Here is a 24,929-nt window from a genome sequence, read left to right on the forward strand (position 1 = left end):
TTCTACCTGATCTCTTGGAACCAAATCTCTCCATTAGGCATATACATGTGTGTGTTAGCTGACTCTGAGAAAGATGGTGCCTCTCCCAGCAGACGGGTTTTCTGCATTTAACCCAGACATGCAGCATCCATCCTGAACAGAACAAAGCCAGCTTAAGATCCTGCTAATTAATGAGCACTTTTATTCTAGAAATAATTTACAAATAAATTTAAAGATTGATTTTTCTTTACTAACATCGCACTCAGCTACTCCACTAAACCCCTCCCCCACAGAAGCAGGAAGGTGCCCCGACACGCACCAGCTTCGAAGGCCTCCGTGGCAGGGCCGAGCTCCCTTCCAGGATCTCAACAATATACAAGTGGCCCGGGTTCCGCAGCCACATCTTCCCATTTACATCCATCAAGTACTGGAGAACCAGAAGTTTGAAAAGAAACACCCAAATTCCAGTCCGCACCTGAAGACAGAACCACGAGGGCTTGTAAACACACAGAAGCCACCAGCTCTCCCAGCCCTGAGGCCCCTCTGATCCTGTGCTTTGGTCCGATGATACCGATCATCAGTACAGGCAGAAAGAAGAAAGTCTTTACCCCGGGGAGGGGCAGGGCGGGGCCCGGGGCTGGACCCCGAGGGCACTTACTGAAGAGCTCACGTCCAGGTGGAACACCATGGGTCCTGTCTGATGCCTGGCGTCCAGGAAAGGCAGGAGGGAGCCCAGGACTTGGTTCTCATCCAGCTGAGGGTCGATCAATCGAATAACTTTTAGGGGCACTTTTCTCCCATTAAATTTCATTTTCAGTTGGCCATGCAACCTCCTCACAAAGAGAGACTTTCCTGTAATGGTAACAGATGGAAATTAGGCGCCAGGCTGGCGGACCAAGCGAGAGAGCACCCAGAAAGGTCCACCGCGGGCCACTTGCTTTGCGCAGAAGGGACGCAGCCTGACACACGCTTGAGGCCTCAGGTTTCCTTGCTGGCGCCCACCCAACAGCCCCGCTGCTCCCCGGGACCGAGAATGGCAGCTGCCGGGCAAGGACGGGAGCAGCGGAGCACGCCACGCTGGGGACGGGAGTAGGCTTCGTCGGACAGTGAAAGGGCCACAGTCAACAGGATGGAAATCCTGATGTGACTGAACGCAGGGTCCAGAGGCATCTGCCGCTTCTAAAGACAGAGCGATGAAACCTCCTCCTGCTCAGGACCCAGGAAGCCCCCAAGTGGCCAACGGACTTTAAAAAAGAAAGGGGAAGCTGCGGAGAAGCCAGTTTAGAGGAGGTGGATGGCTTGGCTCCCAGGAGTCGCCCAAGCTGGAAACCAGGTGACAAAGGGTGTCTCGTTCCGGGACAGGCCCTGACTTACAACCTCAGGTGAGTAAATCCTCCCCGAGACTCAGTCTCCTCACCTACAAAGGGCTTCATCTGAGCACCCCACACACACCAACTGAAAAGGAAAGGGCCATCAGCGGTCCCCGGGACTCGTGGGCCCCCCAACCCTGGCAGCCGTCATTACCGACACCCGCTCTCTCTGAGGCCACGACCCCAACACACATCCGGTCCCGGAACACAGCAGCGGCTGATGGGATCTGCTCTGGGACCTGGAAGTGGTGAGCCAGGTAGGCCTGGATGTCCTTGAGGGGCGCCTGGGGGGTGACGAGGACCTTGTGCTGGCTGAAGGCCGAGGGCAGGTAGCAGTGCTCCCGCTCACAGTCGCAGACCATCACGAGCTGGTAGTCCTCCCGGTGGCGCTGCATGCACAGGCTCAGGAAGAGCGCCTCCGCCCGGCAGGCCACCTCGTAGCTCAGCTGGTCCGCAAACAGCAGGCTGTAGACCCCAAGCCCATGGGCGCCGGGGGTCAGGCAGCGGCGCAGGAGCAGTGCCACCTCCTCAAACGTGGTCCCTGGGGTGCAGAGCAGCACCTCGGTGTAGGTGGGCAGGGGCTGGCTCGGGGTCTGCATGTAGATGGCCAGGGCGGCCGGCAGGACCTCGGAGTGGCCACAGATGACGAGGTTGGGCTGGCCGACCTGCAGGCCCTTGGGGAGCTGTCGCTGCACGGGAGGCCCGGCCGTCCTCGCCAGGCGAGCCAGACAGAGGCCGAGGGCCTCCAGGTCCAGGCAGTGAGGCAGGAGGACACTCATGCAGGCGATCGACTGTTCCATGATGATCCTCAGCTTGTCCACCAGTCTGGACTCTGAGAAGAGCAGGAGCGGCAGCTCCTGGATCATGGTCCTCTGCTGCTCGGCAGCCCTGCCGTCGGGCCCCGGGCAGGCCTCCGAGACGTCCCTGGGGCTGCAGTTGCTCTTGATGAAGGACAGCATGGTGAGGGCGGCCTCACTGGGGACCTGCTTCCTGAGCTCCGTGCCCAGGTAGACCAGCTGCTCGGCTGTGTAGTAGTTGAGGTAGGGGTGCTCTGCCCGCTTCTCCACCACAAATCTCTCCCAGCGGTCCAGGAAGTCCTCCATCTGTCGGCAGAGGGCCTCCAGCAGCCCGGCGACTGCCCCGCTCTCCGTGAACTGGTTCACCAGCCCCAGACAGAAGTCCATGCAGATGGAGACACCCTTCCGGGGGGAGCAGTACACCTCGGCCGTCCATGCCCTGAACAGCATGTTTCCAGCAGAGTAAAGGTTGATGAAGGCCTGGACTAGCCTCTGCACGTTGCAAAACACCTGTTACAAATGGAAGCAGGAGGCAGACATCACAGAGCTGGTCTCAGAGAGTCTGAGAGTTATCCCAGACGCGTCAGTCTGGAATAACACAAACAGATTCAGAACCTGAAGGACGTGGGCCCGTGTCTCTCCCTGGTTCCCTATGTGACCTCGAGGCACAGACTGATCACGGAAAGGCATGCCTTCCTCATTTCCATAATCTCGTCTTTAGGAAACAACACATTATAAAAAGAAAAGACATCATTCATAAAGTACAAAACGGCTTTCGAGTAAAATGCACAGTAAAGTGAGAGACTGTGAGGTAAGTTATACGGTTTCCTTTGCTTCTGATGAAGGATGCCCATCCAGACTTCACGAGCCTGGGGGTGCTGGCTGAGTGAGAGAGTAAATCGACACCTCTCGGGGTCGTGAATTTGAAGTAAATGCATTCTGCAGACCCACTGGCCCCACTCTCCACGGATGTAAGAGCAGACTGAATTACCAATTAAATCCAAACTCAAACCCTCTGACCCTCTCAGGCATCTCACCGGGTGAGAGTCCGCACCCAGACAGATGGGTCCCAGACACCTGCTCCAACACAGGGACAAACTCTCACCTCGGAAAACACCTCTACAACTTCAACGTTGTGGTGATCCTTCTTGCCAGACATCAGCATCAGCTTGTTCAAAAGCTCCTTCAGATCTTCCAGAGAGTAGTCTCGCACCTCCTCCTGGCCCCCGAGGCCCTCGGGGAGAAGCAAGTGCAGCACGGTGTCTGGGGAAACCTATGGAACGGCGCACACTCAGAGCTGGCTCTTTGGAGGCAGGAAGCCCCCATGATGGCAGCCCGTAAGCGCCCCCGGCCGCCGCGTCTGGGACAGGGGACAGCTCACCTTCTGGCCATCCGGGGGGGCCTTGATCACATAGATGCCTCCACTGTTGATGGCGGTGGCCAGCGACAAGGAGGAGAGCTCCACAGACCCGTGACTCTCCTTCACTGTCCTCAGCCACTCCAGGTTCCTGGCAGAGTCGCGCTGTGGGGAAGGAGGAGAGGACACGGGCCACAGCTTATGCGTGACCCTCCTGTGCCTTCTCCCCCCCCCCACCTGCAGGGGGGCGCAGTCCCCCTCCTGCCTCCGGCTCCGTGTGCTGTCGCCCACAGGGGAGGCCCTCCTCATCCGAGGCCCACAGCTGCCACTGGCTCGGGTGCGTCCCTCTGGGGACACTTGTCACGTGGCGGTGCCAGAATGGGCTGATCCCCCGTGCTCCGCACCCCTCAGCCCACGCCCTGGATACGCGGACAGGGAGGAACAGGCCCGAACCCAGCTCTCTACGAGAAGGCGGCATTCTGCTCTCACAGAGCTGTGGGGCCTTAAGTTCTAAATGTGTCCTTTTGGGGTCCCCAAGTCCAAACAGAAGAATTAAGGAAAAACTGCCACCAAGGCTTTCTGTCTGGACGTGAGCTTCCAGCGGGGAAAAGGAAACAGCTCTGTCGGCTGCATCCTTCCCTCCCCCCTCCCCCCTTCCCCCTTCTCGGGCTCCAGCCGTCCTGTCACTCAGCCTGCGTGCTGCGGGTCTGCTCGCCCCGGTGCAGCGGGCTAACTTATGCTAAAATGCTTATTTTTTCTGATGAAAAAACAATCTGTACCAATTGTAGAGAGTATGGAAAAATACCAAAAAGTAGGGAGAATTAACAAGTACCATCATTCAGAGAAAACCACTAACGTTTGAGCATATTTCCTTTCAGTCACTTTTTAAAGTTCTTAATTTTTATTGAAGCGTAGCTGACTTACAACGTTACCTTCAGGTGTACAGCAAAGTGACTCAGCTATGCGTCTACGTGCATATGGACACTTTTTCAGATTCTTTTCCATTACCGCTCATTTGCTGTTTATCTATGTTATACACAGTAGTGCGTATCTACTAACACCGAACCCCTCACTCGTCCCTCCCCCCACCTCATTTTTCCCCATGTGTTTTGCATAGAAGAAATCACTTATCTACACACAGTTTTGTGTCCTATTTCCTAACATAACAGGACCGAGAAAGCATTTCCATATAGGTAGAGATACTGCGTTGAAACTTCGTTTTAAGCGGCTGCATAAAAATCTGCCACGTGGGTGCTCCACAGTTTTGCAGTCCTGCCCCAAGAGTTGCTAAGCGGTGCTTTATTAAAACCTGATCTGCTCTGGAGCCAGAAATGAGACTCACCAGTTTCTTGGGCAGGTGCTGGTCATTATCCAGAGCCTTCCACAGCTCTCTCAGGTGCTGCATGAAGTCATCGAAACCCGCGCTGGTGTCCAGGTCATAGAGCAGGGGCGCGTAGCCCTGCACCGCGTCGTGGAAGCAAGCCACGCGGTCCACGTCGATGTCATTCTCCCCGGCGGAGATGGAGGCCAGGTCCACGAACACCTTCAGCTCGGTGATGCCTGGGGCAGGAGGGGTCAGAGGAGTGTGGGGCCACCTGTGATGGCATGAGCCTCAAGTCTGGGGACAACAGTCCTTACTGAAGCTATAAATGGACACCCTGCACTTTTAGGGTTTTATCCACCCTCTGTTTTTGATAAGAACCTGGGGCACTTTTTCTTTTGCCATTTTTGTCAATACTGCTGACCAATACCTGATGTTACTGGACACCATCAATGTCAGGGCACCACACAGGGCATTCGTGTGCCCTCTATCTTTTTTTAAAATTAATTAATTAATTTTTAAGAAATTAAAGTACCATCAGTTGCAATGTTTCCATTTCTGGGGTACAGCACAATGTCCCAGTCACACGTATACATACATATATTCATTTTCATATTCTTTTTCATTAAAGGTCGTTATAAGATATTGAACATAGTTCCCTGTGCTGTACAGAAGAAAATTTTTTTAAATCTATTTTGATATAGAGTGGCTAACATTTGTAAATCTCAAACTCCCACAACACTGCCATTTCATTACCAAAAAACCCCAAGCTTAGCTGGTGCATAACATGTTGACAGCAGCTTACCAAAGCGGGTGGGAGCCCACAGGTGACAGCAGAGAGGCTGGTGCAGCCCCCTCCTTGCCTCTCCACACACCAGGGCCACCGCCTCCCCTCTCCCTGCCTCCTTCTCCCCTCCAAGCCACAGAGCTGCAGAGGCTGCCAGCCTTTGCACACCAGCCAGTGGGTGTGATTAAACCTCTCCGTGGACAAGCACTCATCTTGTCTTCCAGTAAAAAGTCAACCAAAGCAAAAAGCCAAAGGGGTATGATTTTTAAGAAAATGATCCGCAGCCGTTCATAGGAAGCATCCAGAGGGAGAGAAAAAAGGTACCCAAGGAAACAGATTTTACACCAGAACATGAGGGACACTGTCCTGATACAAATTCTCCCAACAGGCAGTGAGGCACACACCTTGCTCACCTACCTAAAGAAGGCAGGTGGAGGCCTGCTGCGAGACCAGGTCTTAATTACTCCAACCACTAAGATGAAAGGAGAACCAAGGGATGCGATAAAAGCCCTGATTATCACTACAATAGCAGTCATAGTGCAGTATATAAATGTATCAAACCCACGCCTCATACACCCTCAGTTTACACAATGCTGTCTGGCAAATATATTTCAATTTTTAAAATGTTTAAATTAATTTAAAAAATGCAGATGGCATCTCACTGTCCTTTACACAGAACACGATGGAGGGGAGGGACTGCCCGTAAGTCTAGGAAGACCACCCTGTGAGCCATCTGAACACCCTGCGGACTTCCAGTCACTGAAGTGACCGACTGTACCTTCGAGGGCCTCCCGGACCCAGTCGATGAACTCCTTCCTCTGGGACAGCTCCTTCAGACACTGGCACCGGGTCTCGCTCACATCCTGCAGCAGCTTTTTGGCACGGATAAGCTGCTGGCTGATCTGGTTCAGTTTTTCGTTGCGAAAGTTGTTCCCGACAGTCTGAGAAAGTCACCAGAGAAAGTTGTCAAAGAGTATGCAAGGCCGGGCTGTGCTGTGGGCCGGAACTGGCTCCTGGACCCCCAGGAGCGGCGATGCTGGCCACCCCCGTGCCCCGCTCCCCGCAAACCCCCGGGACTGACACACGCTCAGAGCTCTCGTCCCAGCCTGGACACCGCAGCCGCCCACGCCGTGCCCCCGCTGTCCAGAGGAACTGCGACTCCTCTGCGCCAGGCATTCCACTCCGCCCCGGACACAAGCACCTTGCCAGGTGCTTCTCGCTATTTTTCCTATTTTCTGGGTAAAGAAATGAAGGCCCAGGACAGGGACCTACATCAAGAGCTGCCGGGCTTCAAGCTTACCTGTGCCTAATCCAAACTTTGTGCTCAATTTTAGTCATCACCACCTCTGTCTATACTGCAACACAGGTCACCCCATACCTTATAAATGCTCACCCAAAAGGCCAGAAAGCAGAAGACTCGCTTCTTAGCTGTCACAGAGGTAACCTGCCTCATACCACTCCTGGCTAAGCGCTAGATGTGATCGGAGAGCCGACAGAACAAATGGCTTCTTTTGGCTTCCAGAAGCTAAAGAGCTCAGGTTTCTCTTTACAAATATCTGACAACTAAAACGATCATCACCTTTTCCTAAATTCACGGTCCTCCCGACAACCTAAGGAACCCCCGTCGGCCAAGGGACGGGCACACAGCTGACAGACAAAGGCGAAAGGGAAGCCCAGCACGTTCAGCCACTGTGTGAAACACAGACAACCCCGAAGGAGGCTGCAAAATCACCTTGTCCAGTTTTTAAAAGCCAGAAAGGTTAAAAAAAAAAAAACAAACAAAACTGCACCTGGATTGCAAAAAAATCAAAACAAACAAAAACACAACAACGACCAGAGAGCCAGGACCCCCACCCCTGCCCCCACCCCCAGGAGCCCCCGTAAATAACTCACAAAGTGCAATAAAGTGTGGAGAACGCTGAAGTCACCAGTCAGGCCCAGATTCTCTTTGACCGTCAAGATGGCCTCGGCCGAGGCAGCAGCCTGGTGCAGGTGGTGGTACTCCCTGATCTGCTCCACTCGCTCGTCGATCCAAGCCCTGTCGTCACGGGGCTGCAGACTGCACATGGTCTGCAGGTCGACAGTGAGGTCCCTGTATTTATTCACGAAGTCCTTGAAAGTGGCATCTATTTCCCCAAAGGTGACCTCTCCTGACTTCAGATCCTGATACAGTTTCGCGAACTTGTTGAAGCACGGAAGATACAAGTACCGGTAGGCCTCTTCTGGCTGCAGGGCTCTGCTTTCTGGCTCGTCCTCTGGCTCACACAGCTCCTGGGCCGCTTCTGCCCAGAAGACCTGGAAGACGTGGCTGCCCTTCAGCAAGGCTGCGTTTCTGGCCATTTCTTGGACTTCGGGGCTCAGGTTGTAATGTGTGGTCCACGCTGCGTCTGAGGAGGGGGCCGACGACCCCACCGTCACGACTTCGTTTAGTCTTTTCCTGCTGAGGTCTTCCAAATGTCTCTCTGCAATCTCTCCAAAATCCACTTTTGAAACCATAAGAGAATGTCAGAGGTCAAACCTCTCGCCACGGTATCTTTTTTTCTAAACTTTCCCAGTGTTTCCTCTCCTCACTGCTCTTAAAGAAAGGCCAGCTAACACACTTGCTGGCATTTGTTTCCAGTAAGAATCCGTAATCCCCACCCTCCCACCACCTAACCCCTGCACCCCTGCCCGGGGCCTTGCTCATCAATTTTTACAACAAAGGAAGCATTACTTTGGGGGTTGGGGGGAAGCTTTGCAGCTTCTGGGTGGAGATGACAAGCCTCTGTTTCCTCCCCAAATCCTGCTCCGATGACAGAACGTAACTGGGGGGGAGGTAATTAGGTTTGTTGGTGTATTTATTTAATTTAACGGAGGGACTGGGCTTGAACCCAGGGCCTCGGGCACACTAAGCACACGCTCTGCCCCTGAGCTCTACCCTTCCCTCAAGATTGGTTTTTAAAAAACAATAAAGCAGCAGGGCTGGGAAGAGGAGAAAAGGGGTCACAGTCACAAAAGTTTGGAAGCTGGAAGCAGATGTGCCGGGGAAACGGCGCCTTAGGCCTGAGAACGCGGGCTCCAGCCCTCAGCGGGGAAAGCTGCGAGTCGGCCAGGTGCCCGCCGCAGAATTCCCTCACGGCACAGGCGCCGGCTGCGCGGGGGGCTGGAGCCCGGCAGGTGCTGGCACAGAGAGGAGCACCGGGCTGCAGGTGCGAGCGGTCGTCGGATGGGCTGTTTCAGCCCCACCCACTCTGCTCAGCAGGGCGATCGTGCCTCCGCCACCCTGGCAAGCAGCGGGTGGCTTCTAGTCTACAGAGGACAACGCAGAGGTTTTCCGGATTGGAAGTCTCAGGTGCACAGCTGGAAAGAGGCATTTCCAGACACAGACCCTTTCTCGGGAAGCTCACAGATGGCATGTGCAAGTAACGTTAAGGAGTAAGAACGGAGGACAGAGGACACAGGGAGCAGAGGAGGGAGGCGGGAGCATGAGGCAGACGTACAGATCCCGGATGCTGAAGACCTCCAGCCCCCGTGTCTCTCGTGACTCCCAGAAGCCTGGCAGCCAGACCTATAACTTCCCGGAGAAAGACTGGACCGGACAGAGGCTGGAGAGCTGGCCCGTCCAGGAGAGAAGCGCTGCAGGCACAGGCCGTGTCAAAGGCTGGCCACCCGCCCTCAGCTACCTCCGTCAGGGCGTCAGGCCCACCTCTTAATACAAACAGATAAACAAGAATTTCCAGGCTGATGGGGAGTCTTTAACATGAAAAATAGACACTAAAACACACCGACAGAGAAAAGTGCCTCAGGGGAACTAGGAAACTGGGAGAAAAAGGGAACCTCTAAATCAGAAGTATCAGTGGTCTCAGGAAGACGACGCTGCAACCAGGAACAGAAACAGGAGGGCAGAGAAAAAGGACCATTCAGACGGAAAGAAGGAGCTCCTGTAGGTTAAACCCAAGTAAGAACAGAAATTAAAAACTGAACGGAAAGGTTGGAAGGTCAAATTAAGGAAACTGCTCAGAAAGCAGAACAAAACACAAAGAGAGGGTGGGAGGGGATAAATTTGGGAGTTTGAGATGTGCAAATGTTAGCCACTATATATAAAAATAGATTTTTAAAATATCTCCTGAATAGCACAGGGAACTATATTCAATATCTTGTAACAAACTTTAATGAAAAAGAACTTAAAAATGAATATATACATGTATGCATGACTGGGACACTGCTGCGCACCAGAAATTGACACATCGTAACTGACTGCACTTCAATTAAAACACACACACACACACACAAAGAGATGGAAAATAGGAGAGAAAATGTGTGGACAGTAAACAACCGTTCCAGGAGGTCCCACGTCCAGCAGGGAATTCTAGCAAGAGAGAAGCAGTCATCACTTGCCGGAAACAAGAAGTTCCCCCAGACTCGAGGACTTGGGCGTCCAGGTTAGAAAGACCCACCTAGTTACGCCCAACACAGCAATGAGAAACAGACCCAGTCCAGGGCCAATCATCGCGAGACTTCAGAATAAGGGGGACAAGATCTTAAGAGCTTCCAGAGAGGGAAAGTGTGTCATCCACACAGGGTTAGTAACTGGAGTTACACCTGACGTCTCAGAAGAGACCCTGCAGGGACAGCGGAGCCAGGAACCCAGACCCTCGAGGAAGGGGTTTCTGGTCTGTAATCTACACCGAACAACAGTGGTGCCCCTTTCTCAGGAGGGAACAGAGGGTGTGTTTCACTAAAGTGCAGGAGCGAGGACGGGAAGCCAGGGCACCCAGGAAACAGATCAACCAAGGAGGGGGGCACAGGGCACCCCCAGGCCATACCCCTCCAGCTCAGGGAGGTTCCTTCTGACAGAGCAGACTGATGGCCTCGCAAGGAAATTCGGTGGGTAAAGAGTATGGGACTGAATGGAAAATAAGAACATTGAAAACAAAGCATAGGATGAGACAAGAATTTCAATTCTAGAGAAATGACAGTCTGCACAGGAAATGGAAGAGAACCAGGCCTGCGTCGTGGCGGGGCTGTGGGCGGTGCCTCGGCACAGCCATGACCACTGAAACCCTGAGGGCTGATCTAATTAAAAGTACGACGTAACCGATGTAACCGGGAGGAAAGGCAGATTGGGAAGGTATGCATGTCAGGCAGAGACTGGAAAGATAAGGTCTAACTCCCCACTTCCCACAACGGGCAATGCTTAAACCTGGAAAATCAAGGTGTTTAAGCGTGCTATTTAAAGGCATGGGGATAATTACCCCCCCCCCCAAAAAAAGAGAGATGACATGTATTAACTTTGTTAAAATAAAAAAGCCTCCCCTCCGCAGCTGCGGAAAAGCCGCTGCTGCAATGCACCGCTATCACAGCCGGGGGCCCTCAGTTCTGTTTATCTTAAAGCTTGGGAAGATCACCTCTTATCAGATCTTTCACCCGCGCACACAGCTTCAGGAGGCAGTTGACATGGCTTTCCTCTCTCTTTAGAGCCAGCAGCTCCTTTTCCCTCAGACCTAGCACCTCCTTCATAGTGTTTTTCTTCTGGTCCGAAAGACATTTACTGTCTGAAAAAAATAAAAAGAAGAAGAAAAAGAAAAGGAACCCAACAGAACTAACAAGCAGCTGTTCCGTGGCGTCTCCCACCTCCCGCAGGTAGGACCACGAGCCGGGCTGCGCGGACGGGGAGGAGCGGGGCCCGCCACTCCAGGACATCCATGTGTTGGCAGCATGGGGTGGAAACAGAGCGAGTGCTCTGATGCTGTCTGCAGCTCACCACTCGCCCGTTACTTCCTGAGGGTCAGAAACCATCCCATCAACCTCCAGGCAAGAAGAGTCACTCGTCATGAAGACGATAAAAATCACCCATCTACACACACACACACACAGACGCTTCTGTCTCCTAAGCCCTCGGCAGCCTGGAGTCCACATCTCGACCTGATACTTACTTAATTGCCAGATGTCGAGGAACCGATTTATGTGTTTTATGATCAGCTCCAGTTGTCCGACTAAAATCGTTCCATTGATGAGGTCGCTGGTAACTTTTGTGAACACAGAGTCAGCGGTGGACATCAACTTCTTGGCTTCCTCTGTCATATTTGCTATTATTTTCTCATTGGTTCCTGATCAGGTTAAGAACAGAGTGAAAACAGTGGGCACCCCACTGCCTTGCCACATTGCTGGATTCCCAGTAACTTCCCCACTGTTCTGTCCCAACTTCCACATAGTAAAGCAAAGTCATTCCATGTTTCCACACATGCTTTTCACGTCCCTCGATTCTGCTTTGCCCAGAGATTTGTGTTTTATCCAGATTCATCTCCCAAAGGACCTCCTTCTTCATGAAGATGACTCCTCAAATGGCCAAAATCAGCCCGGAGAACATTTCTCATTTTAAAACCTGCGCCAGGTTCAGTATACTAAGTATCTTTCTTAAACTAGACATAACCACCTTTAAAATCCATCTTGAGAACCCTCAGAACAGAAGAGTAAACTGCACCAGGGGTGCACTGAATCCGAGCACAAGTTACCCACCTGGTCTCAAGGAGACAGCTTCACGGCACATGGAGACAAGGAACACCAGTGTGGTGGCTACGCTCTACACACCTTGGCTATCTTGCAAAATTTTGAATGTGAATTTAGGATCAATTAAGAAGGCAGAATTTTCGAACATACTTAGTTTAACCACCAGAAGGTTACTGTCCCAGTAATAGTCGGGTCATACAGTTGGGTCATGCCAGTAAAAGCAAACAGAGCAACTTTATTCATAATTGTAAAATCTTGGAATCATCCAAGATGTCCCTCAGCAGGTGAATGCAGAGACAAGCCGAGCTCCATCCGCATGGTGGAGTATTACTCAGCGATGAAAAGGAGTGAGCAATGGGGAGGCACCTAAGTAAAAGGAGTCAATCCGAAAAGGCTCCAGGCAGAACGATTCCAACCACATGACTTCCCAGGAAAGGCACAGCTGCAGGATGGCAGACAGGCAGGAGGGGCACGGGGATTCTTGGGGCAGTGGAACCGCTCTGTGTGACACTGTAATAGTGAGTGCACGTCATGAAACGTTCATCAAAACCCACGAAGAGTGAACCCCAAGGTGAAAACAACAGAAGGAACCAAGCGTGGGAGGCGTGAACATGGGAACTGTCTATACTTTCCACTCAATGTTTCTAACCACCTAAACCTGCCCTAAAACATACGGTATCTCAACTTAAAAGACACAAATGTAACCTCCTCAAGTGGGTCGTTTGGAGTCATCACACAGGCTCCCACATCGATGTTCTCACTTTATCCTCACAGCCATGGCACGAAAGGGACTTTGCTTGTTTTAAGGCTATCCGAGAAATTTGATGAACCTGAGACCCAGAGTATCTGACTTGGGATTTTTAGATCCAAATGTGGTGCTTTTCCACTAGATCTGAACCTGACGACTCATGTATCCACTTGAACATACGTTTCTAGGGTGATAAACATCCCCCTGCTCTGATCACAAAGGCTTGGGCCGTGGGGGCCAGGTTCAGAAGAATCTGGCAGTCATCAGTCTTTGTTACAATTACCAGTGTTGAATCAGACATTCACATGGATCTCAGAACAACAAGAAAGAAAGGGCTCTAGAGCCAGACACGCTCGGGTTTGGATTTCAGTTCTTAGCACCGTCAAGCCCTTGGGTAAGTCACGTTGCGTTCCCCACCTCAGCTGCCCCATCTGAGGACTCTGAGGACGGCTTCAGGGCTGGCACGGCAGCACAGCCCCGGTGGGAGGCAGACAGGCGATAAATGGTGGTTTCTGGTGTACGTTCTCACGGACAGTGCAAGCTACGCTGAACCCCCTCGGGTCCCTCCATCCAAGCTGCTCCTTTGGTGAAACATCGGCCCATCCTGGCCGACGCTCAGGTCCAGGACCCCGCCCCCCACCCTCGGGTCAGGAGGTGCACGCCGTGAACATACCGTACAGTTTGAAGAGATGCTTGATGTCTGGCCCTGTGAGGAGGTGAGTCAAAATTTCATCCAAGTTGTCTACAAGCTCCCCTCCGTTTCTGGGCCAGGACTTAGTGATCACGGCAGACACGAGGGTGCCACATTTCCGCCAGTCGTCGTAAGCAATCTTCTCAAGGATACTGGTCTGAGACTACAAGGAAAGGAAGGGAGAGAGGGAAATGTAGGGTTTTTTTTGTTGTTGGTTCATTTTTTTAAAATATATTTTTATTGAAGTACAGTCAGTTGACAGTGTTGTGTCAGTTTCTGGTGCACAGCACATGCTTCAGTCACACAGGCGCACACAGACATCTGCTCTCACATTCTCCTTCCCTGTAAGTTACTGCAAGATACTGAATGTGGCTCCCTGTGCTGCAGTGTAAACTTGCTGTTTATTGTTGGTTCTTTTCTGAGTAACAGAAGCAAACTGCTCACCCAATAGCAGTTCAGAAATCTTTCGCAACTAGTTTTACAAAGCTTCAAAAAACAAAACAAAACCAAACAAAACCACCAAGAGCGTAAAATTAATGTTTCTCACAGTATTTCTGTTTTCCTTCGTGCTGTCTCCCTCAGTGACGAGCGCTGGCGCGCGCACACACACACACAGCAACACACACACACACACACACACACACACACACACACACAGCAACACACAGGTCCCCCCCTCCTTCCTTCTGCCTCACTGCCAGCTTCCACATCTTTCTTGGGACTTAAACATTATGAAAAACACCAAAAGCAAGTGAACCATCACTGCTGGTATCCTCTGTGTTCCTCACTGCAATTCTTTTAAAGCTGCCTACAAACAACACATTTTAATTCTCTTTCTGATTCTCCACCAGGAAACAAAATGTTTCCCTTCTTTAGGTTCAAAGTTTTTATAAAGTTTCAGAAATTAGTAAAAAAAAAAAAAAATAGAGTTAGGGTTAGTTTACAGTAGATGCTTCCTGATTTTTCAAAGGATAAAAGAAAGCCTTATCCAGCAACATATGAAAAGGATCATGTGGCGTGGCCAAGCGGGGTTCACCCCAGGGAGGGCGGCTGCTTCAACATAAAAGCCCAGTTAACGTCACACATCATGCCAGTAGGAAAAGTCACCTGATCACCTCCATGGATGCAGAACAAGTGCTTGACAAAATGTAACACTGTTTCATGGTAAAACACTCAACAAACCAGGAATGGAAGGAACTCCCTCAACCCCACAGAGGGCATCTACGGAAAACTCACAGCCGACACCACCGTCTGGGCGAAGGACTGAAAGCTCTCCCCCTAGGGCCAGGAATGGGCAAGGGTGTCCGCTGCCCCCACGTCCATTCAGCACCGCGCTGGAGGGTCTAGCCAGGACGGTTGGGCAAGAACACGCCATAAAGGGCACTTGGAGGGAGGGTACAGCTCACCAGTAGAGCACGTGCTTAGCACACACAAGGTCCTGGGTTCAGTCCCCAGTGCCTCCACTGAAAATAAATAAATAATAAACCTAATTACCTCCGCCCCAAAAATAAATAAAATAAATAATAATTTAGAACAAAAATAAAAAAGGCATTCAGACCGGAAAGGAAGGAGTGAAAGGTAACCCACCTCTATTCCTGTAAGACACGCCCTCACACACAGAAAACCCTACAGAGCGCACGCACGCAGCGCGAGCTTGTTCCTGGGAGGCAGGGCCAGGCGCAGTCCTGCCTCCTGCACGGAGACAACCCGAAATGAACGGACAGGATCCTTTTAGCTTCATACACTTTCCTACCATAAATGTCTTGCCGACCTTTGGGGTCTTTTACCGCATGCTAAGCTCGTGCTCTAAGCAAGTGCTATTAGCAAGCAATAAAACAAAGCAGCCATTACGGGGCAGTTGGGAGCAGCCTGCGCGGGGGAGGCCGCCTGTGAGCCGCCGTGACTTAGGGACTGTAACAGCCACGCGGCAGCAGGAAGCTGAGTGGCGTCTCAAGGAGTGGGTAGAGGGCACCGGATTTCAGGATGGGGAAGGGGATGCCCAGAGCTGATGCTCTGCGTTGGCACAGGGTCTCAGGACCAGCGGGCGCTTAATAGCCTTTGGCCGATGCTGTCAGAAGGCGGCGGGAACCCAAACGTGGTTCCCAAGTGGGAGAGGGCATTCACCTGGCAGACTAAGCTCACGGCTTCGATGACGCACTTCTCAAAGCATTTCGACACACTGTCTTCGCCGCCTGCGGCATCCCATTTGCTGCTGCAGAAGGCGAGGATCTGGGAGAGGGGCTTCTCCTGCAAGATGGGAAGATGAGGGGGTGAGGAGTTTGGGGGGTGCACTCTCAGCGCCGACGGAATGGAAACACCCTGCGAATTTTCACTTCCCTACTATTGTATCATCTCCCCATGGCTGTGACCTCCCCCGGGCCACGCTAAGCTTGTCCTCCCTGCCCCCAACCACCAGACCAACAAGGCTAGTGTTCCCAGTTTGCAGAAAAAGCATCCAGCATGTGCTTGCAAAATCAGGTAAATTTTGTTTTTAAAGACTTTCTCCTTGCTTCTCTTTTCCTAAAAAGGTGCATTTAATAGTTACCCCTAACAGTCTCGTATCATGTTTACACCATCTAGGGTCAAATGGCACAGATCAGAAGTGCAGGGTCACATGAACCCCACGGCCAGTGCATTCAAATGCACTCCTCCCGGTGTTGGTTTTTCCTAACGGTCTTGTTTTTTATCAACTTCTGAAAAGAATGTCCCCCTACGTTTGGTACCTGCTTGAGCCTCCCTTCCAAGTCCCCCAGCAAGGATTCCTTCCAGCCGTGCTCCTTGGGGAAGGGGATTTCCACCAGCCGCCTCCAGACCTGCAAAACCCACACGTAAGTGACGGCCGCGCAGACATGTGGACGCCACAGTGGAATTCTATGAAGAAGGAAAGACAGAGAGCTGAGGCCTTCGAGGACACCTGGGTTCTAACCTGTCTCTGTCCATGCTCAGCTGCGTCATAGTGAATCTGGGCCACCCGCCTTAGCCTTTTAAGACGAAAGGCCCTGACCAGACCAGGTACCCACTGTGGTCCCTTCTGCTGTGTGACTGGTTTTTACTCTGGAAGGATTTCCCTCCATCGTCTTATGCAGAAAAAGGTCAGCCTTAGCAGAAAGCTGCAGTCAGGCCCGCACACCTTCAGCGAGGCTCCCCAGTGTCAACGTTCAACGTGGCCACTTTATCTTTCTGTTCCGTGCTCCCCCGAGGCACGCTAGGAACAGGCATTTTCTCGGCTGAACCGCTGGAAGGAAGCGTCACTGTCACGCCCCCCGGCCCCCGCGTCCTGGGCAGGCATCCCCACACCAGGGCCCTTCTGCTGCACGTGGGGAGCGGGCTCCCCGCTCAGGCCACTCCACGTGGCCGTGACTCTCTCTCCAGGAGGCCCCCGTCCACATTTCTTCCATTGTTCACTAGTGTCCTGACTGGGTCCTGGATCCAGCCGAGGGGGACACGCCACACTGAGTCATCGTATCTCTTTTCTGGAAGGGTTTTCTAGTCTTTTCTTTTATTCCCTGTCTTCCTTTCTTTTAGGATGTTGGCAACTTGGGAAAGTTGAGGCTGGCTCTTCTGTAGACTATCTCTTGATCTGATCTGACTCGTAATTCTCCCAGGATGAGATTCAGATTACATGTGGAGGGACGGGAACGTTACGAGGTTGAGCCACACTGAAAAGGTGCTTCTTGTAGGTCATGAAGGGGGAGCACCATCACCTTCCCTGGCCACCTGCTCTCCCGGGGGCGCCGCTGTCCCTCAGAGTCTCCCACAGGAGGCCATCGGGCAGAGGGCCAGGTCTCCCGGAGGCTGAGCCCGCCTCCCCGGGTCCCTCCGTTGTGAAAGTGCCATCTCTTGTATCAAAATGTCATCTGCAGATGCTCTGTCCCCGGACACTTTTCACCGACTGATCTCAGCGTTTATGGATGAATCTCACCTGGTCGTCATCACTGCTGTGTGGCAGAGCGACGGTTTCCTTATGTGGTTTTGTTTATTTGGGTTTTTTGGTTGTGGTTCTGGTGGGGGGAGGCAGTTAGGTTTACTTATTTATTTATCCTTAGAGGAGGTGCTGGGGATTGAACCACGAGCTGTACCCTCCTCCCATGCTGTTCACTCGTTTTTAAAGATAAAGCAATACATTGGACTAGAACAGCACAAAAAGTGATCGGTGTGGTTACTGATTCCACATGACAGTCAGCCTTTGAGAAATGACCACTTTTTGAGTTTTAGTGGAATATCAAAGAAGAAAATTCATGAAAAGGTTATTTAAATGTTACTTCCCTTTTGCATCTATACATCTGGGTGAGGCTGGAATTCCTTCATCTATTTTAACCAAAGCAACATATCGCAAGAGATTGGCTGCAGAAGCAGATGTGAGAACCCAGTCATCTTCGACTGGGCTCAACATTAGAGACTTGCAAAAGCATAAAATAAAGCCATGCTTCCCACTAATTTTTTTTTTGCTTTGGAAATTGTAATTATCTTTTGTAAAAATATGGTGTTTGATGGCTTTCTGTTGCCACTGTTTCTTCTACATTTATTGGTTGGCATTCTTACATAAAGAAAGATCTTTGGGGGCTGGGGGAGGGTGTAGCTCAGTGGTAGAGCGTGTGCTTAGCATGCGCGAGGTCCTGGGTTCAAGCCCCAGTATCTCCGTTAAAAAAAAAAATAAGTAAACTTAATTACCTCCTCCCCCTACAAGAAAAAAAGACTTAAAAAAATTAATAAAAGTCAGAAGTTGAAATTTGCAACTTCCCGTCTTCCTTTTTTGTGCGCACATCCTGGCCTAGCCTGTGACGGAGCTACGTGGGCAGAAAGGTTCTATCTTGATGGAAAACGGCACAGACATAGAGGCCTGGGCCTGGTTAGGGGGCGGAGGGAAGTCTGCAAAGTCACTGTGAGCCCTAGGTACTGCCGCCCAGGTGGGTGCAAGAGGGAGGGAGCACAGAGGGGTCTGTGACGAGTCTAGAACCTACGAGAACCGCGTGTCACACACGTCCCCGATGCGCACTCTTCTCAGGAGCCATCACCTCTCTAGTTTCTCAGGGAACAAGCTTTACAGAAACAGGGTGTGTTGGTAACTCGGCGGGACCAAACCCAGTCCTCCAAGCAGGCGTCGCCATTCTGGTGACCAGGACCCTCGCAACTCTCACGCCCAGGGTAAAGATCATTTCAAGTGGGTTTCGTGGGGTCCCCAACACCCTGGAGGCTCGAGGGCTGTAACCTTCACAACCTCTCCATCACAAGAAGAAAACAGGCACCGAAGAAAAGGCGGGGGTGGGAGCAAAACGGGTCCCCTCCACGGCTGTCTGGGGTTCCACCCACCCCCACGTTCCAAACCCGGGGCATCTCCCGGGCCTTCCGTCTCCCTCCTCCTTGGCACACGACTCCATTTCACGCCTCTGCTTCTGGAAGCCCTCCCTACCTCCCACGTTTCGGGGGCTGACTTCTCGCTTCCTCACATGCAGATGCCGTTCTGCCCCGTCCCCCTTTCAAGCAGCTCGTTTTCATCCTGTTCCTCTACTTTTATGTCATAAACCTGACTCACAACCTCAGCACTGGACGGGACCTGAACGCCCCTCCCCGCCCGCCGCTGAGTCTCGACAAAGTCTGCCATCAGCGTTGGAATCACGGCCCACCCGCCAGGTGCCCGAGCCCTCGATCCCGTTAGGGGAGTGGCCAGTCACTGTCCAGACGAGACCCGCCACAGCCCCCCCGCTTGTCAGGGCTTACCTTAATCTCCTCAGCGTACGTGAAGGGGTCGGAGGAGTGCCAACTTCGGAACATGCTCCTAACAAAACAGCGCCCAAGCCAAGACCTGGTGGCCATGAGGGTCTTCTGGAAGACTGTTTTTACTGAATGCTTCTTTCCAGTTTCATCTCCCTGCCCTCCTGCTAAATCCTGTCACCACGAGAGAGAGAGGCAGAGGGTCTCACTGTGCCCGCACTGTGGACCAGGAGGACTGTGCAGCCCCTTCCCGCCCCACTTGGCAGCGCAGAAGCTGCATGCAACTGCTGGGCCTCCGGCCTGGCCCCTGTGCTGTCATCACCCTTTCATGTCCCAGAGTGCTTCAGGTTCACTCTGGGTGGGCAGCATGGCAGGGAGATCTTCTGCAGGAACACCCCCATCAAACGACCCCGGCAACGACAGCAGAGGCAAGCCAGCCTCGCCCCCGGGCAGCCCCTCCACCGAGGAGGAGCCGTGGCCCCCTCCAGATGGGGTGAGGAGGACACAGCAGGGGCGCAGAGCGGCCAGCAGCTCCGAGAAACTGAGCTAGCGCAAAGCCCGCCCCTGGTGACACAGCCGGCCGGCGGGCCAGGAGGCAAAGCCACATGCCCCCATGGGCGTCTCCTTTCCTTTGTAGGAAAGAACTCATCTGACTCCACGTGAGGTCTGTTCCTTTGGCTCTAACCCTGTGCTGTTTCCTGGGCTCAGTCATGCCAGTTCCGCACCTTTTTGTCAAAGAATGTTGCCTAGAGCCTGAAATATACAGGAGGCCCCAACCTCAAGGCTCTGACCTTTAAGGGTCTAACACTTTCCCATTCAGACAGAGATAAAAAGCTGCAGAATAGAAAATAACGTTTGTCTTGTTGGCAGTTTACAGGGACACCATGACCTGCCCTGCCCGGACAGCTGCCAGAACAAAGCATTCTGACACCAAGAAGATTACAGCAAACATCCACACCCCCTCCCCTTTTTGGTGTAAAAGGAGCCTGAATTCTGACTTGAGGAAGGTGGTTCTTCAGGACATGAGTCTGCCATCTCCTCGGTCTGCCGGCTCTCCAAATAAAGTCGCTATCCCTGGCCCCAACGCCTCGTCTCCCGATTCCCTGGCCTGTCGTGTGGCGAGCAGAGTGAGTCTGGGCTTGTTAACACCCGGACGTTCTCCCTCCATTCCTTCTCCCTGAAAAGCCCCTTCCCCGGGGTCCAGGGCTCCAGGGTGCCTCCCGCCCTCCCTCCCTCTCCAGAAGCACCCTCATCGGGGAGTGGGTGCTGCCCAGGATCGCCCCGACTCAGATGGAGCCTCCTCCCAGTTTGGCATGTGTGTGTTTTCTTTTGCTTCAACTGAGCCCCACAAACTGCGTTAAGTGTCACGACCCCCACAAAACCAGATCTAACGGGTCACTGCCTCCCGCCAGAGGTGCCCGGCCCAGGGCTGGAGATGCAGTGACCAGGCAGGTGCCAGAAGTGCTGGCTGCCAGGTGGGAGCCCAGAGTCCACGGCGGACAGACAGGCCAGCACGACTGGTAACCATGGCAAGTGCCAAGATGTGAAAGCACAGGGCGTTTTCGAGGCACACGGGAGTGTGGTACCTAGCCTGGGGGCGGGGGCTCTGCCCTGGAAGGTTCGGGGAGCTCTGGGCAGCGGGGAGATGGGTGCGCTGGGGTCCAGGGGTGCTGGGAGACCCCAGCCGACACTCAAGATAGTGATTTGTGTAGGAACATAGACCCTAAATGGCTGCCCAACTTCCTAAACACAGTTTAGGTGGAAGTTGGCACCTCCCTACGATGGTTTAAATAATATCCATTCAGGAAAAAGCAATCATCTCACTAATAGTGTTTATTTAAAAATGTATCCTTGATATTTTAAAGAAGAAAAAACTAAAAGGAATAAAGTTAAAACGAACACCTGATTACTTTGTATCACGAAGTCACAGTTCGGACTTGTGAAATGGTGAGCGGGTGAATGGTCTAAACACGAAACCTTCGATCACCTTCACATGGAAACTCGAACTCAGGTGGGTGACGACCACACAGCATGGAAAAGAATGCGGTGTTGACGCACACGATGTCACGGATGGATCTCAGGGGCATAATGTCAGGAGAGGAAAGCTGGGCATGAAGGAGAGTTCAAAGACGGGGAAAACTGGCCAGCGGTGGTGCAGCCCAGGGGAGTGTCACCTCTGGGAGGTGTGGAGGGTGGGGGGAGTCTTTGCCACCTGTGGGGTCCTAGGTTAACCCAGTCAGCTGACACGCTGTGCTCTGAGTCCTACACTGCCTCCTCCCTCCCTCCTTCCCCCCAGCGTAAGCCCTGGAGGGGCAGGCACGCAGACTCTGGTTCACTGAAACAGCCTGGACGCAGGGAACAAAACCTGACATCAAGCAGGCACCGAGCAATATCCGAGGACGGAATCTGCCACTCTGTCATTCCTGCAGTCCTAGAAGTAGTCTGTCTCCTTTCTGAGCTGAGGATGCTGAGACCCCATACCAATCCTGGGTGCCGCGTGCATATGCGTTCCACTTACCACGAGAGGTTTAAGTTTAATGATCCTGCAAACAATCTCAGCAGATAAGGCAGGCATTTCATGTAACGTGTGGCTTTTTGTAACGCCGCAGGTAGTTTCATGAAGTTTCAGGCACACAGTCAAGTAGGCCTGTGTCAAGGGCTCCTCAAGAATCCTGCCCCAAAAAGTTAAGAGAAATCATTGGAGTCATTTAGGAGGAGCGGAAAACAGCACCCATCGTCCACAAGCTCCCTGCCTTTAAAATGCCCACCAGGAAGGCGGGCACTGACCCCACAGAGGGGAACATCAGCAGCATTGCCATCCACCCGAACCTGGGATTGAGATAAAGACGAAATAAAGTCCTTCTGGTTTGCCTCCGTGGTCTGAACTATTTTAACGAAAGCCAATTAAACTGTTCCCAAGCGCATTCCCTTATTTGGGGAAAAAAAAGCTAGAGATGCAACATTATGAAGTTCAAATGAGATATAAATATGAAAAAAAATTAGAAAGCCACGGGGAGGGAGGAAGGGAAGGAGCACTAGAGGCACGCGGCCTGAGCGCGCAGTCTCTCCCGGCCCGTGTGGACCCGCTCACGGCGGACGCACGACCAGAGCGGAGGGTCGGGGGCCTGACCGGGGCGGGGCCCGGACGGCGGCACGAGAAAGGCACTGCTCGGTGATCCTGTAGTACACAGGACCGGGCGGGGCCCCTGGTGCTGGGCGCTGAAGGAGATGTGGTACCCCCGCCTCCACCCTGACCACCCTCAGAATTCGGGGGAGGCGCCCCTGAAAGTGCTCGAGAAGCTCAGAAAACACCTCTCGCCCACGTGTTTGTCTCTATCGCTCTGCGTTCTGTACGCTGCCCCTTCCGGGGCTCAGGGGCCACACGAATTTGCGGGAGCGAAGGATTTCAGGTAATTACAGAAAGCTACCTTTGATTTTTATTTTCAACCTCCCGAACTTGCAAAAAACCCCCTGAAGACTAAACGTTAATGAAATGCAGGAGACAAGCAGGGGTATGAAATATAATGGTAATCACTTAAAAATAAATGACCAAAAACGCACAGGAAGAAAGACCAGATGGAAATAAACCGGAAATCTCAGCATCAGATTTCTATGACTTTCCCTTTTTTAAAAGTAGGAGGATTACATTAATAACTTGGGGAAAAGTGGGATATATATTGACTTATGGTTTATGTGTATTTGTGAGAGCAAACGCGGGACACAGCGGATCAGAAGGAGATCCCCACCTGCACGAGGAAGACTACGTTTTACTTGTCTACTTACTTGTCTTGATAACTGTCCAGGAGGTGAGACAGCACGCGTAAAATACTCTCAATATTCTAGGGGGGGAAGAAAAGAGACAAAGGGCAGCAATGAACTGTTTTCTTTCTGTAAACATGTTTTTAGGTGCTTAAGCACTAGTCTTACAACTTTCACAAATAAAACTCAAGATTTAAAATTATACCATTTTCTCCACCCCCAAAAATGGGGAAAGACAGGTAGGAAGGAGGAAGGGTGCCAGCACCTGGGGTCACTTCTAACCCTGCCTCCCACAATCACACACACCCCAAAGCTACTGTTTCGCTGAGTTCTATTTACTGAAACAGAGTAAATTCAAGTCAATCAACCCTTTTCCCTAAGACATCGTGACCCCTCCTGGTTCTCTTGTCTCCAAGTGCTTCCCTCTGTCAGGTTTTCAGAAAAGGAGAATCAAGCTCTGTTTAGTTTTTGCTCTGCTTTTGCTAAGCAAGGACTAAGTGCCGATTCCAGGCAACGCACCTCTGAGTTTCTGTTGTAGATTTCCCGAAGTCCTTGAAACCGGTAGTAGGTCCCTAGAAGGCAGTCCAGGACACGAGGAGGAAAGCGACTTGAAAAGTCAATGAGACCATTCATGTAATGAACCAAGCTGCTCAGAGGGAGCAAACTGAACCAGGACCGGAACAGATACTCATCCACATTGAGCAAATGTTTGTTCTCTTCCATAAGTTGGAGCAACTGTTTCCTGTATAAAGGAAAACAGGAACAGGAATAAAGGGCAGCCGTGAGGTCGGTAAAGTGGTCAAAGGTAAGAAAAATGATGGGAGACGGGATCCAGAGTTCAGATTTCAAAAATAATTGAAACGCTAAGTAGTCAATCAACTGAGAATAACAGCCTATTGGGAATTCACCAGCACGGGTGAGCTCTGAGGACACGGTACAGTGAGACCAGCCAGTCACAAAGGACAAGTGCTGTGTGGTTGCACTTCAGTGAGGTCCCGAGGAGTCAGAGCCATGGACACAGACGGTAGAGTAGGGGGTACCAGGCGCTGGTTGGTGGGGGGAGTTGGTAATTGTTGTTTAATGGGGACAGTTTCAGTTTTATAAGATGAAAAGTTCTAGAGATGAATGGGGGTGAGGGGCGCACAAAAATGTGAATATACTTAATGCCACCAAACCGTGCACTTAAAACGATCAAAATGGTAAATTGTACATTATGTATATTTTACCACAATAATAAAAGAACTCACCAAGAATTATGCACTTTGGCAGTTGCACTGAGATACAATTGGCGTGACACTGTGTAAGTCTGAGGTGTGCAATGTGTTGACTTGATGCATTTATGTATTACGAAATGATCAGCACCACAGCACCAGCTGAATCCTGCACCCACTGTGTCAGGTAAGTGCCATTTCTCTTCCGTGGTGAGAACGTTTAAGACCTACTCTCTTAGCAACCTTCAAGGAAACAACACGGTACCGCTAACTGCAGTCGCCGTGCTGCACATCGGCTCCCCAGAGCTTCACCTCATCGTCTTCTTTCTTTCTTGTCTTCTAACTGGAGTTCGTTCTGTTTGACCAACATCCCCCCTTTCTCCACCCCCTAGGCCCCTGGGGGTCACCATTCTTCTCTCTGCTTCTGGGTTTGACTTTTTCAGATTTCACACGGAAGTGACATCATCTAGTACTCGTCTTTATGTACCTGACTTATCTCTAATGTCCTCAAGGTCCATCCACGTTGTTGCAAATGACAAGATCCCCCCTTTTGTGGCTGAATAATATTCCATCATATATGTTCATGGATACCTCATACACACACACACACACACACACACACACACCCCCCACACACATCTTTACCCAGTCGCCTGTTGATGGACACTTGGGTTTTTTCCGTGTCTTGGCTGTTGTGAATAGTGCTGC

At 51.8% G+C, this 24,929-nt stretch overlaps 1 protein-coding gene across 2 annotated transcripts in view; it reads right to left on the bottom strand.

Moving 5' to 3' along the window:
* Nucleotides 1-24,929, bottom strand: part of RNF213 (ring finger protein 213) — a 102,815-nt gene that overhangs the window by 43,324 nt on the left and 34,562 nt on the right. For both annotated transcript variants that reach the window (XM_064495410.1, XM_064495408.1), the window contains 17 exons: nucleotides 23,530-23,752; nucleotides 23,035-23,090; nucleotides 21,770-21,923; nucleotides 19,258-19,425; nucleotides 16,263-16,352; nucleotides 15,664-15,786; nucleotides 13,522-13,702; nucleotides 11,527-11,700; nucleotides 10,999-11,145; nucleotides 7,505-8,094; nucleotides 6,390-6,552; nucleotides 4,846-5,063; nucleotides 3,528-3,668; nucleotides 3,252-3,419; nucleotides 1,504-2,656; nucleotides 638-831; nucleotides 299-454 (listed from right to left, as the gene is read on the bottom strand). In XM_064495410.1, the coding sequence (XP_064351480.1) occupies nucleotides 299-454; nucleotides 638-831; nucleotides 1,504-2,656; nucleotides 3,252-3,419; nucleotides 3,528-3,668; nucleotides 4,846-5,063; nucleotides 6,390-6,552; nucleotides 7,505-8,094; nucleotides 10,999-11,145; nucleotides 11,527-11,700; nucleotides 13,522-13,702; nucleotides 15,664-15,786; nucleotides 16,263-16,352; nucleotides 19,258-19,425; nucleotides 21,770-21,923; nucleotides 23,035-23,090; nucleotides 23,530-23,752 (4,099 nt within the window). The remainder of the gene's footprint in view (nucleotides 1-298; nucleotides 455-637; nucleotides 832-1,503; nucleotides 2,657-3,251; nucleotides 3,420-3,527; nucleotides 3,669-4,845; nucleotides 5,064-6,389; nucleotides 6,553-7,504; nucleotides 8,095-10,998; nucleotides 11,146-11,526; nucleotides 11,701-13,521; nucleotides 13,703-15,663; nucleotides 15,787-16,262; nucleotides 16,353-19,257; nucleotides 19,426-21,769; nucleotides 21,924-23,034; nucleotides 23,091-23,529; nucleotides 23,753-24,929) is intronic.

The sequence above is a fragment of the Camelus dromedarius genome, chromosome 16 (assembly GCF_036321535.1).
Source record: "Camelus dromedarius isolate mCamDro1 chromosome 16, mCamDro1.pat, whole genome shotgun sequence".
In the NCBI taxonomy this organism is placed as follows: Eukaryota; Metazoa; Chordata; class Mammalia; order Artiodactyla; family Camelidae; genus Camelus; species Camelus dromedarius.